This window comes from Canis lupus, chromosome 18, assembly GCF_048164855.1.
Source record: "Canis lupus baileyi chromosome 18, mCanLup2.hap1, whole genome shotgun sequence".
Classification (NCBI taxonomy): domain Eukaryota; kingdom Metazoa; phylum Chordata; class Mammalia; order Carnivora; family Canidae; genus Canis; species Canis lupus.
The window spans coordinates 41,107,892-41,121,551 of NC_132855.1; the positions used below are offsets into that span (position 1 = coordinate 41,107,892).

Consider the following 13,660-nt stretch of genomic DNA (forward strand, 5'->3'; position numbering starts at 1 on the left):
AAAAATTTTTTTCCCAGAAATTTTAGCTTTTGCTTTTACTGTTAAGGTGGGATTGTTAGTTTTCTTTGTAAAAAATCGAGATGATTTTCAAGCTTCTAATAAAAGCTCAGTACTTCTTTATTAGATTGTGGAGAAGGACTCATCAGAATCGTGAGGGTTTGGAATTTTGCCGGAATCCTTCATAGTAGGAGATATTGAAGTATAATTGAATTGTAGATGTGCTATCAGTTTAGGCCACTGTCGTCAGAGAAGCCAGCACTCCTGGAAAGGTGAGGATGGAGTTACAGGCTTGAGGAAAGATCCAGCCTTGTGGCAGACTACGCCAGCAATGGTGTTGCGTGCTTACTCTCCATCAACCCTACAAGCTGCTATGTCTTCCTGTTTCTGATCCTAACCACCCAGTGGGCAGGTCACCATTATCCCTGTCTTACAGATGAGGAAATGAGAGAGACAGGGTTCCTATCCAGATAGCTCTGCCTCCTACGCCCCTATTCTTTCTGTCACGTCCTCTTGTTTCTATTCTATGTAATCCCTAAAACCCCTTGCTTCAATCCTGAAGTTTTTCACTGCATTGTGGGGATATATTTGTAGCACTGGACAGCTCTACTCACCCAAAAGGCCATTCTCCTTTTGAGCTTACGTTCGCCTCTTTGTGATTTCCATTTACTGGCTCTGTGGGAGAGATATTAAGGATAGATGGAAAAGGGTAAGAAAAAAAAAGGAGCATTGAAGACCTGAAGGTAGGCTGCCATGGAAGCTGGAGAGAAGGCTGTGTGTCTGGGGCAGACAGAAAATAAGCACAGGAGGCTGTTCTATTTTCTCCTCTGAAATTTGAGTTTTCATTCTCTGATGGTGTGCATGTGGCTGTGTCAAAAGACTGGGGTGTTCTATTATTCAGTCAGCAGGGGGAGCAGTGAACTCGAAGTGACATCCCGTAGGGAGAGAAAGGCCATCTACTCAGCACGGTGGTTTATGAGTGGGTGTTCTTATTCTGCCTGGCATTAATAGATTTCATTTAAAAAAAATTATTTCTCCTTTTTTATCCCCCATGCTGTTGATGGTTAATTAAGTCATTGGGCACCAAAAGCAATGCTGCACTAGAAAAAAGTCACTTTGGTGGCATTTTGTGTTTGTGAATTTCTTTAACTCTGTAATGAGTCGAAAATTTAAGGGTACCTTTCTGGAGTCCATGAGGATTGTTAATTCTGGCCAAAATTATTCTTATAGCTTGGGTTCAGAATAACACCTCTGTTTGGGAAGAGCCAGGTGAGGAGGAGACATTTGATTCTGGGATGATTTGAGGGTCTCTGAAGAACACATTCCAATTATTGTCCTTAGTGTCTCTTATAGTACCAGGAATTGCAGTCTCTTTTAGGTTGAAGCTTTTTTTTAAAAAAATTTAAAAAAATATAATTAACATATGCATATTTTACCTAAAAAGAATAACTCATTAACCAGTCTCCGTTATTGAGTTTATTTGTTTCTATTTGTTTGTGGACAGGTGCACTTTGATATGTAAAGTCCAACTCTGGGTCATGAAGCATCTGCCAAGCCTTATTAAAGCATTGGAGGGCCCACAGCAGGGAAGTGGAAGAAGGAAAGACAAGCCTCTATTTTAATGTGGGTCAGTGGCTGGTCGGTTCTCCCAGGTCCTGGGCCAGGAGAAGTAGCATGTTCTGAGTATGAGATCCAAGATAAGATAGGAGAGTCATATTTCAGAAAAGCCCAGAATTTATTAGATAAATAATACTGCTTTTGTGCAGTAGTTCATAACATGTATTTTTTGATCATGAGCCCTTTGAAGTATCTGGAGAAAGTTATGCATCCCCTCCCAAGAAAAATGCATGTGCACACAAAATTTAGCATGCTATTTCAGCACTTTGTTGATGTTCTGCACTCCCCTGAAGCCCATCATGAATTCTTTTTTAGGGTACTAGTCTCTACAGTTAGAGGGTGGGAATCTATATGCACCCCAGGGTGTGTGTAAAATCATCCACCAGAGTATGGAATTTTCTATTTATATTTATTCTCTCTCTCTCTTTTTAAATATTTTATTTTTTTATTTATTCATGAGACACACACACAGAGGCAGAGACAAAGAGAGAGGGAGAAGTAGGCTTCCTGCAGGGAGCCCAATGCAAGACTCAATCCCAGGACCCCGGGATCACGACCTGAACCAAAGGCAGATGCTCAACCTCCAAGCCGCCCAGGTGCACCTATAGTCTCTCTTTTAAAGGTTTTCTTTTCCCTGTAGATTTTACGTTGCACATCATATGCGAGTTCTGTAGTATATAGCACTCGCATAACATTTATATATAAATAGATTAACAAAAGTAATTGTAAGGGATCACATTTTTTACTGACAGGGAAGCATGACTCGAAAGTGATCGATTGGTATTTAAAGAGTGGTGCCAATGAAATTTAAATTCTAGGCTCTGCTCTCCCCACAGTGGAGGGCCAAGGATAGGAGATTAACTCAAGAGGTGACTACTGGTGACTGGAAATTTTGGACCTAGTGATAGCACCTAACATTTGCCCACACTTCATGAAGTCCATTCACAAATGTTCTATTTGTCACAGCGGAGCTGTGACATAGGTAGAGCAGGTGCTAATAGAAATCTCTGAGAGTAAGGTATGTTAACCAAATTCTTAGAGAACTTAAGAGACTTTCCCAAGTGCCCTTGGCTAGTCAGTGGTGGAGCTGGTGCAGGAAACCTCAACTGCTGACCACAAATTATGTGCTTATTTCGTCAAACAGCAGGGATAAGTCAATCATTATGGGCTGTCAATGGCCCCATGGCTGCAGTTACTGGTGCTTCCCTGTGGACGCTGAGTCGTTGAATCCCTGGCTGATCCAGATACAGGGATAGAAAGCATATTTTAGCTACTTGATCAGAGGGCCAGGAAGCCGAGCTAACAATTCAGCATTAGCTCTCTCCTGTTGGTACTGTAATACCAACATATTTCAAAACAGATAGAGGGCTCTGGAAGGGTTTAGATACATCTATGTACAAAAAAGATTTACAATGGGTTATTAAATGGGAGTTTTGAGGCTGGTTTCTCAGGAAGTGCCAACCACTCGTTCTCCCAAATTTCCCTTGGTGCCACTGTCAAAGGCAAAGTACTCATCTAGATGGATTGTTGTTCTGACCCAAAACGACATTTCCAACTTTTCTTATATATAATCCAATTTCTGAACTTCTTTTTCAGTGATATTAAGTGGAATAGCAGAAAAAAAGTATTTTGGCATTAAAGATAATAAATGTGCTTTGCATTGGTCAGGTGTCCTTGCTCTTTGCCAGTGCATTAGCTGTATTGATTTTAGAATTTTAAATGACCCTTTTTACCAGACTTGATTAATGTCTCGTCCCCCGATCTTGGCTACCTGCTCCTTCCTTCTCTCATATGCAATCTTCTTCCCTCTCAGACTGGCACAAGTTAGAGACGGCTGACCTTCAGAGGATCAAGGGTCAGGAAATTGTGAGGAGGGTCCCTCAGGCCTGATGATTAGCCTCTATGGAGGGGACTGGTCGTGGAAGGATCAAGCCTTCAGCCTTTTGCCCAAGCCCCAGGCACATTCACAGTGGATCTCCTGGCTTGGTAAGTACCAGACTGTTCTAATATGTAGCTTCCATAGAAGAAACCTCTAGCCAGATAGAGGATTTGAAAGTGAAATGAGATCTGTGGCAAAAGCTGGCCAGCTAAGCCCAAATGTCACTGTTATTGCATGAAGCTAAGGTTAATTTTCTGAGATCCCCTCTCATTAATTAATAGTGTCCTCTGCTATCCTCAGAGGACACTTTGTTTAAAATTGCATTCACACATTATTTTATTCTCTCCCTGCACCTGAACTGTGGAGTCCCTGAGGATGTTGCTGCCTGGTACGTATGGCTTTGTGTACCCCTCCCTGAGGCCCCCTCAGTGTGGCCGGGCTGCAATGAGTGATGACTCTGAGGCTAGGCTTTTCCTTCTCTTTCAGAAGATGAGTGGGTGGGAGGTTGACCATCTTTCACTAGAGATGGCCACTCCTCAACCAGAATTGTTTTCAATTGTTCGCTGCTTCTTACTTTTCATAATATTTTAGGAGTTAATTTGTCATAAATGATAGAGGTGATATAACTACATTTCAGCAATTTTGGAAAATTGAGGCATAAAAGTCATTCCTATCATTACTCCACGAATGCACCTTCTCTTAGCATTTTGATATGCACGTTCGATGTATTTCTAATGACAATGTACTTGAATATTTTAAAGATTACAACATTCCATTCTAAGCATTTTTGGTTGTTTAATCATACTCATAAATGTCATTGGGGTATCAAAATGTATTTCACTATTTTCCTATTGCTGTCTATTAGACCAGTATTCATTCCTCATTAGTCTTGATTGGATATACCATCATTTATTTCCTCATTGTTATTTTTTTTATTTTTATTTTTCCTCATTGTTATTTATCAGATATACCATTGTATTTTGAACTATCTTCTTGTAATCTCACATTCATGATTAAATTATTAATGACTATTGGCTTAAGAAATCTGCCTATTTGGATTTAGTTTGACAAAGAGCATTATTAACATCTAGCATAGTGTTTGGCTCTCAACTGGTACTCAGGAAACGTTTTCTTCTTCACTCTTGCCCTTTGTATGTCAACTTTCTTGGATTGTGTACCTGAGGGCATAACATGTTGAGGAAACCTAGAGATTTCTAACTGGTTATCATATAAGTTTGCCCTGGCCATTTCAATTACTAATTTGTAGGGAGCATTGGGTTTTCTGACTACAGGGGTTTAGTTTTCTTCCTGTCATTTGGTCAGGTATATTTATCCATTCTTGCCAGATAGAAAATGTTAGAGCTACAAAGTGCTGGCCGTGGAAATCACCACATCCAGCGGTTTCCCAATGGATGCACAACAGAATTTTGCAAGGTGCTTAAGAATACTGCTTCCTTACTAAATCTTGATTTGGTGGTTGGGGACTGGGAATATGCATTTTAATAAGCATCCCTGTGTTCTGATTCAGGTGGTAGCCAGACCATAATTTGAAGTTACCATTTGGTTAATAGATCTTGGTAACTTTTTAGATTTAGATGTTAGATTTTCATCATGTTCAGTCTTTTGCTTTTAAAACTAATTGAATCTTGAAATGACTTATTTCAAGAGGCAAATATTACAATCACAATTATGTTCTGCAACAGGAAATAAGCTCTAAATGAATCTTAACATTTTACTTGACACATTACTATGTTTAAGTGTATTAAAGATGTCATTGAAAGGTGCAGGGGAGGAAAATGAACTTGATTTGGCAGGTAGGTGTTCATGGTACTATTATCCACAACTGTCTCTGCTGATTGACAGCACACACATTACCTCCTAACAGGCATTGTACTCAGTTGCATCAGATTTAAGTGTATGGCATTTTTTACTGAATATTTGAAACTGTTTTAGTTAATAGTATTAATTGTACATAGACCAACTTTCAGCCACTGTTTCAAAGTGCTTAATAGATAATATACACCAGAAGGTTCTGTGGATCTCCGCTTAGAGTAAACTTAGGTCTACGATACCATTTGCTTAAGTATTATGTATTTTGAGTAGTGCAAATGTTTTATCTTCCTCCATATTATAGATACAGAAATTAAACACAGAAAAGTGAAGTGCTCAAGGTCACTCAGCCACAAGGAGAAGTCAGAATTGGAGCTCAGATCTCCTGGGTCCTTGTTCTCTGCTCTTTCTACTATATCAAATTGCCTTTTTTGCATAGTTTCTATTTAATGAGAAACAGTCTAATGGCTGGTAGAGATGCCATAATCCATATTTATATTGCAAAGAGCTTCAAAGCAAGGAAATCTACTCGATATTTTCTTTTGGAAAACCAAACATGCTTTATTTAATTTTTTTCACAATTTATTTAAACATCTCACATATACAAAATAGGTACAATTTAATTTTTCTGCTTGTCCGAGAAATAAGGCTTCCTTTTGGTACCATGGGAGAGGATGAAAATGAGACTGGCAAAGAACAAATGCTGAATTTAAAGAAGAGGACAAGGTTGGGCAAGTGATCTGCATACTTTTATTTGGGAATAAGATGTAAAATACTGATGCTAAATCAAATGAGAAAAGAAGACACAATATAGCTCATTACAGAGGATTATTTCTTCTCAAATTCTTCTAGCACCATCAACGTTCTTCAAGTATCTGAAATACTATTAGCACCTTTGTATTCTGAACAAACAAAACAAGTACCTCAGCTCATGTCATCTAGGTCAGCACCTAATGATGTGGATCACACTCACAGGAAAGTGTTTTGAGGTAGTTTTAAACCTTCGGAAGTTTGGGTTTTAAACTTCCCTCTGTGGAAGATATTCAAAAGCCACAAGTGGTGCAAATGTTCATGGTTTTTATTTTATTTTTCAATTTTTATTTTGGTTTTCTTACAAAGGTTGACATTTTCCACAATGGATGTAAGAGTGTTGAAAAAAAATTCCAAATCTTTGGGGGCAGGGAGGGGGAATGAATGAAATCGTATTGCACTATGCTCTGATCAATCCTTCTCCTTCTCTTTTGCCCACAATTTAAGCAAGTAGATGTGCAGAGGAAATGGAAGGACTCAACTCTCAGTTAAAAAAAAAAGAAGAAAAAGAAATGGCAAAGAGAGAAAGTTTTTTCAGATTTCTTTTTTTTTTTTAATTTAGGTTGAGTTCATTTATTTGAAACAGACTGGGCCAACGTCCACCCTGAATTCTTGGTCAGCATCACCGATGTCCAAAGGTGCAATATCAAGGATAGGCAGGCGGGATGGCTTATTTGTTTTGTATTCAATGATTGTCTTTCTCCATTCATTTGTCTTTTTCTGTTTAAAAAAGAAAAGAATATTTATAAAAAGTTGCATTATTCCTAAATCTAATATAATTAGAACTTTACATATTTAAGAACCATTTTGGGGCTTGTTCATCTGAAGTGTGTCCCAGATAAAAATATTCATCTTTGAGACAGAAGAATCAGGGGTATCTTTAGGGAAGAGGTTTCCTACCAGTCTAATTTTTTAAGGAAAATTTCAATACATATTTCATGTGGTTTATTGCTACATTATCATTTTTGGGATGTGTGTGTCATTAGGGAGAGCTGAGTGGGTACACTGTGAGTAAATTTTAATTTTTCTCCAAGGTATAAAATATTGTAGAGAAAAATTACATGCAGACCATACTAATAAGTAAAATAAAGTACATATAGCTATAAATTATACCTTGGGACCTTTTAACCCCAAGTAATTTTAAGTTATGGGCAGACAGCATCATTTAAAAAACTCAAGTTTAAAGAAAAACAGCTAATGCATGGACATGGTATATATTTCAGTATTTCAGAGAATTTTCAAAGGCAAGATCTGATAAGAATCCTCTTTAGCATCTGAATTTAAATAAATACACCTATGAAGTTAGATTGAGTAAGTTTGGTCTCATTATCTGTTCATTCATGGGTCTAAGCTAGAACTCCAACCCCCCCCTTTTTTGTAAATAAGTGCTACTCCCAAATTTCACTATTACTTACAGAGCAGCCGTCTACAAGAACAGTGTAGGTGAACCTGCTGTTGCCCTCGGCAACCAGTTCAACATCATTGGAACCTTGCAGAATGACAGCCTTTTTCAGGTTGCCAGTCTCCTCATCCATATAGGCAATGCTGTTCTTGCAGTGGTAGGTGATGTTTTGAGAGGCATGGTTGGCCAGCAGGCGCATGAAGGCGAGTTGAGTAGCCATTTCCTTGGTGGTTACTCCTTCAACATTATATTCAAACTACAGAGAATAAAATAGAAATGCTAGTTAAGTGGAGAAGGACTCAGATACTAAGAGTCAAAAGAGAGAGAGAGAGAAAAGGCTGGTATAGGGAAGAATGATGACCTCAGATCTGAACCTTGGGAAAAAGATACTTTTATAGGAAACGCAATTCACATGTCTTTGCAATATTAGTTACCTAGGAGGGACATGAGAACTACCAGGCTGAGGCAAGATAATCTCAAAATGGTATCTGTTTTAGTTAACCCTTTATATGTAGGTTTCTTCTTAGAATGAAAGAGAAATAAGACAGAGAGTCAGACCTCTTTCTTTTTCTGTGATTCCCACCAGTAGGCATTCAATAAAGTTGGTGAAAGATTTTGATTAAAAATTTGGAAAAGCACATATCCTGAAAATGCATATGCATGAGCACAGGGTTATGTGCTGGCCAGTACTTCCTCATACTAAATGGCATTAGTCAGTTTCTCTAGTGGTTATCAGCTAAGTTAAATTTGAATAATAACTTTAGATTGCATGGATATGCCCATCAATCCATCTTTAATGCGAGGTCCAGGATAGAACTGAAACCTGAGCAAAAAGCAGGTTCTTTCAATAATCCCATTCTGGGAAAGGATTAAAATGCAGACCATTAAAAAGCAAGCAAACTTAACAATATTATTTAGTAGGAGAAGGAATGTTTGTAGGATTCCTCACCTGGGTACCACCATTGATAGTTTCTCCTAACCAGATGTGCTTCTTGACCTTGGAGTTTCTGTACCAGTTCTTGGCTGGGATGTTTTCAGGTTGAGCCCGAATGCAGGTTTCGCCAGTAGAGAAATCACAGTATACTTTGATAGCATCCATAGTGCATCCTTGGTTAGGGTCAATCCAGTAGTAACCTTTAAAAAAAAAAAAAAAAAAAAAAAAAGCCCAGCTCATAAAACCTCTCCTTGAGTGGAACATAGGTTCTAATAATTACTAGACAAAGAATTTTGATTCCCAGAAGTAACACTGTCTACTCCACATTTAACAGGAAGAGGTTGGCAATTTTCAAGATTAGACAGTTCCTCCTTTCCTCCTAAATCAAAGTATATTATCATGAAAAAGGCAAAAATATTTATTAAGAGAAGCCTGAAACTTGGTGCAGGATGGGAGAAGAAAATGCTTCATCAATCAGGTATAATTCCACCTAATGCAATTTTTACTCAAAATTTTTTCATTCTAAATGTCAGTGGGAAGTGACTTTGCAAAGCCCAGCTTGTGAGAAGGGCCAACCTGGCTTGGACATCTTGACTTACCACTGCTCCACTCTGGGTGGCTGAGTCTCAGGTCTCGGCATGTGCGAGCTGGGTTCTTCCTAGAGCCTTCAGGAGTAAGAAGGGTCTCAATCTGGTTGTTGAGGGATTTCAGAGTAGCATCAACTTCATAGTCCTTGGGTCTGAGAGAAGGTGGTGAGCGAGGCTGGTCAGCCCTGTAGAAGTCCCCTTCATAACCAAAGTCATAGCCACCACCACTTGGGCCAGGAGGGCCAGGAGGGCCAGGGGGACCAGGAGGGCCCTGCAAAGGTGAAAGGAAGAAAGAAGAGGTTTCGTATTGGGTCATAGGGAGAGGCGTCAATGACAGCAGACCTTCAGTTAAGTGTCACACACAGGCATATTCTAACAAGTCAAAAAAGAACCAAGTGTGTGTAAATAAATAATTGGATCCCAGGCACACTTGTAAGCATGGGCTAAAGAGCTCATCCCATATGATTTTTACATGTCTTAGAACTGATATATGGAAGTGGGGGACTGCTTTAATGTGTTGTCACAACCATCTTGGTTAGTCTGAAGAGAATATTCCTTAGGTCCGTGATGCTCTTTATTATTTCCCAGAATGATACTTACAGCAGGACCTTGGCTACCCTGAGAGCCACGAATGCCAGCAGGTCCGACTGTACCAGGTTGCCCAGTGCGACCATCTTTGCCAGCAGGGCCAGAAGGACCAGCAGGACCCTAGAGAAGAAGGACACCAAGTCTGAGTGAGTCAGTGAAAATCCCCCAAGGAAGCAGAGGCCTGGGGGCTCACTGCCTGCCATCAGCTCGATTTCAGAGACAAATGTCTCTGAGGTTGACTTACCCTAGGACCAGCAGGACCCACAGAACCAGGTGCACCTTGATCGCCATGTTGACCCTTGAGAGAGAGAAAACCAGAAAATCACACTTTCAGAACATGTGCTGATAAGTAGATTTGTTTTTAAAATTGAATGGGAAACTTTAGTTTCAATGGACTCTGGATTGAGAAAATTGAAAATGTAAAATGGGGCTCTTTTCTCCCATTATGTCTATTATATTCAATTATATTTTTTTCTACAAGCTATTTCAGCAGTGCAATATTAGTCATTCCTCTAATTATATTTATTTTAAGTGGGGTTGAAGGACATTGTTGCCAGGAGATTTTAATATATGTATATTTCGATCTCCCTTAACCCTCACCTTTTTGTGTTGGGATGAAATAGCGTTATCTCTGTGAGATGGAGTCAGCCAGAGAATGGGAAATGAGTATGATGTAGGACATTTTAGAACAAGGGCAGTGAAAATTTGAGGAAGATCATTTTAGATCTGTATACATGCCAGATGTCCACGCCTTACTTACAGCAAGACCAGGAAGACCTTGCAGTCCATTGTGTCCCTTTAAGCCAGGAAGACCTCTGGGCCCCTTCTCACCAGGCTCTCCCTTATCACCTCGAATACCTTGTGGGCCCTGTAAAGAAAAAGGAGGACACATAGGGCATTTGCCTTCCTTTGAAAATGGTGCCCACTTCCCCCACAAATACTGCTTAATCTGTTTACAGAGCTGACTTGAGACAAGCAAAGGTTTAAAAGCCATGTGGGTACTACCTCTATCTATTCCCCTAACCTGCTTTAGTTGAACTCCGTATTATGGCTAGATTCCTGTGCTTATTTCATACACATGAACAGAAGAGATTTGAAATAGAAGAGACTTAGAAGCCTTTGTAGCAATTCTCAATATGGACCACATTTTTTTTTAAACAATATGAATTCTAGCCTAGACTGGACTGAGTCTTCTTAAATGTTAATTTGTGAAGAAATCACCATGTACGTACACTAGGACCTCTTGGACCAACAGCGCCGACGGGACCAACAGAACCAGCAGGACCCTGCACATTGGAGAAGCAAACCGGTACTGGTCAGCCAGGGCCAAGCCCCCCTTCTCCCCAAGCCCCCGCAGTGCCCCAGTGTGGGGAGGTCAGAAGTGAAGCCTACAAAGATGCCAGCATTAAAAGACTGGTATTAACAAACTTACAGGTTCACCACGGTTTCCGTGTTTGCCAGTGGGACCCACAGGGCCATGAGGACCAGGTGCACCCACAGCGCCAACGGGACCAATGTTGCCAGGGTAACCACGCTCTCCCTACCAAAGGCAAAGTGAAGTTTCACATAAAACTGGCCTATATTTTAGTCACTTTTCAGTTGGAGAAAGACAAAGAGGTGTCCTGACCTTGTGTCCGGCTTGACCATCGCGGCCTGGGGGACCATCATTCCCAGGGTTGCCCTGTGAAGATACCACACCAGTTAAGGCACTCGGGGAGGCTCTTCACCTCACCTCACCTCACCTCCTCTGCCTTACTATCCCCAGGCTCAGTAGTGAACCCCCTGTCAGACTGTCAAAAGATAGTAGGAACAAGAACCTGCCAACCTAGTTTTTGTAGACATGTTTTTAATATTTTGGCCAACTTTGAAGTATACTATTTAAAGAGCCATCCCCCAGCCCAAATAAGTTTTCATATTTTCAATAGCAGGAGTGGCCAGTACATGCCAGTGTTATGGAGAAACAGACCATCTCATTCAGACACTTGGAACAAGAGGAACTCTGCTCAGGATATGAAGTTGCACACAATGGAATTCAGCTCTGTTCTATTATACAAACCAAGTGTTAGACTCACATCACGACCAGCTTCACCAGGAGCACCGTTGACTCCAGGCGCACCCACAGCTCCAGGAGGACCACGAGCCCCAGGTGGACCAGCAATGCCAAGAGGTCCGGGTTCACCCTAGAGGCAGAGAAAATTAAACAACACTCCTCCCACTGGACTGAGTGCAAATATCACTCTCCCCAAAATGACCCTGGCTAGGAGATTCCAGTTTGAAAAGAGAAAGTATAGTGAAAGTGAATGGACCACAAAATGGCAAGAAGTATCATTGGTGTTATCCTGACCCTCATCCTACATGGTCAGATAGCCAGCTTTAGGCAGTTTTGGAATGTCACTCTACTACGTGAGCCTAGTTGCATCCGATATCCCAAATGAAACAAAATCATAAAGTTGAGAGAGTTTATGGAGATGAGATGATTCCTAGTTGCTGTCATGTATAAGATTTAATGGAATGATTCAGAACTTTCAGAGCTTCATTCTTCCTACAGGATAAATGATGCCAGCATTTCATACTGCAGAGGAGTAAATGCAATTAGAGCTTATATAGTTCTTAAGCATGTAAAAAGAACAAAAATCATTCTGCATAATGTTAAGCTGGATCTTTATAGCGTGTGTCTAAGTAAGGTGGTATTAAAGCTTCTTAGATAAGTGACATGTGATCTGTATAAAGAAAATGCCATGAATAAAAAATCTTAAGTGGAGTTATTCAGTGATCAATCTGTCACATCTGAAGTGGCAGCTTTTAAAATCTTTTATTATGTTAATGAGCAGAAGAATGGTGTCAAACACTTACCACGGATCCAGCAACACCTGGTAGACCACGCTCACCCCGAGAGCCTGGGAGACCCAGAATGCCAGGAGCACCAAGGAGACCTTGAGGACCTGGTGTGCCAGGAGGTCCCTGAACAAGAGGAAAAATAATATTACTGGGTAAACCCCTAGATGATAATACAGGTTGGCTTGATAATTGTAAGAATAAGCTATTCTCAGTTTAGAAAAAGCCTAGTGACCTTCTTTTGGGAAGATATATCCTTGGATATCTTGTCTCCAGTAATGACAATTACAGCTTGGCAAGTATATTTCATTATACCTGGTTCCTCCTAGAGACCAGTTGAACAACACTGGACAATATGTGGTTGAGATTAATGAAATGCAATAGAGTTTTTATAGAATTTATGCCAAGAAGCAAATTTTGACTTTGGCCTCTAACCGAGCTAGGTCTAGTAAAGGACATTGCAGAGTAACAATAATACTGGACAATGCATGTTTAAGAAATTGGTAGCTTCCTGAGACTGATTCATTTTCAATAGGAGGGCCATGGCTATGGGATTCTTTTCTAATCCCAGGACCAATAAGGTGCCTTTCTGATAAAACAGTGAGTTCCTTCATTTATTGCCATCCTTATGTAGTGCCTTCTAAGCAACTGCTGAAGCTGTGACACCTCAGTAGCTGCTGGACAGATTTCTTGGCTCAGTTGAGCTCTACTTGAAAGCCTGCAATACTTATCAACAGATATATGCCACTTGAAGATCTGCGTAAAGGCTTTATTTTAATTTGCTATAAGGTATTAAGAAAGAGGAGCTTGAAATCACTTACAGCGGTACCAGGTTCTCCAGAGGGACCCTTCTCACCAGTAAAGCCAGGGGGACCAGAGGCACCTGTTTCTCCCGTTCGGCCAACTGGACCTTGGTCACCTCGAGGCCCACGGAGTCCTTCTTTACCAGCAGCACCAGGGGGACCAGGAGGGCCAGTGATACCCTGGGAGCAAATGACAGAGTCATTTATTGTCTGTTAGTCATTACAGACTTGGGGATAAAGCAGCTGAGGCTCTAGAGATGAAGATGCAAACAGTGCGAAGCAATGAAATGACATCCTGGTGATTTGAGGGGACCTATTTAGACCTTGTCACATTCCTTCTAATGGAGAGAAGCAACAGCTGTCCTCCTTCTCCTGAAG

The 13,660-nt window shown here is 40.5% G+C and overlaps 1 protein-coding gene across 1 annotated transcript in view; it reads right to left on the minus strand.

Annotated features, from left to right (window-relative positions):
* Positions 1–6,383: 6,383 nt before the first annotated feature.
* COL1A2 (collagen type I alpha 2 chain) overlaps positions 6,384–13,660 on the minus strand; it is a 36,029-nt gene continuing 28,752 nt past the window's right edge. Inside the window, exons 40-52 of the mRNA XM_072784129.1 lie at positions 13,301–13,462; positions 12,498–12,605; positions 11,717–11,824; positions 11,272–11,325; positions 11,077–11,184; positions 10,877–10,930; positions 10,405–10,512; positions 9,889–9,942; positions 9,657–9,764; positions 9,069–9,327; positions 8,485–8,669; positions 7,549–7,791; positions 6,384–6,853 (exon numbers count right to left, since the gene is read on the minus strand). Coding sequence (XP_072640230.1) covers positions 6,707–6,853; positions 7,549–7,791; positions 8,485–8,669; positions 9,069–9,327; positions 9,657–9,764; positions 9,889–9,942; positions 10,405–10,512; positions 10,877–10,930; positions 11,077–11,184; positions 11,272–11,325; positions 11,717–11,824; positions 12,498–12,605; positions 13,301–13,462 — 1,698 coding nt within the window. The 3' untranslated portion in view covers positions 6,384–6,706. The remainder of the gene's footprint in view (positions 6,854–7,548; positions 7,792–8,484; positions 8,670–9,068; positions 9,328–9,656; positions 9,765–9,888; positions 9,943–10,404; positions 10,513–10,876; positions 10,931–11,076; positions 11,185–11,271; positions 11,326–11,716; positions 11,825–12,497; positions 12,606–13,300; positions 13,463–13,660) is intronic.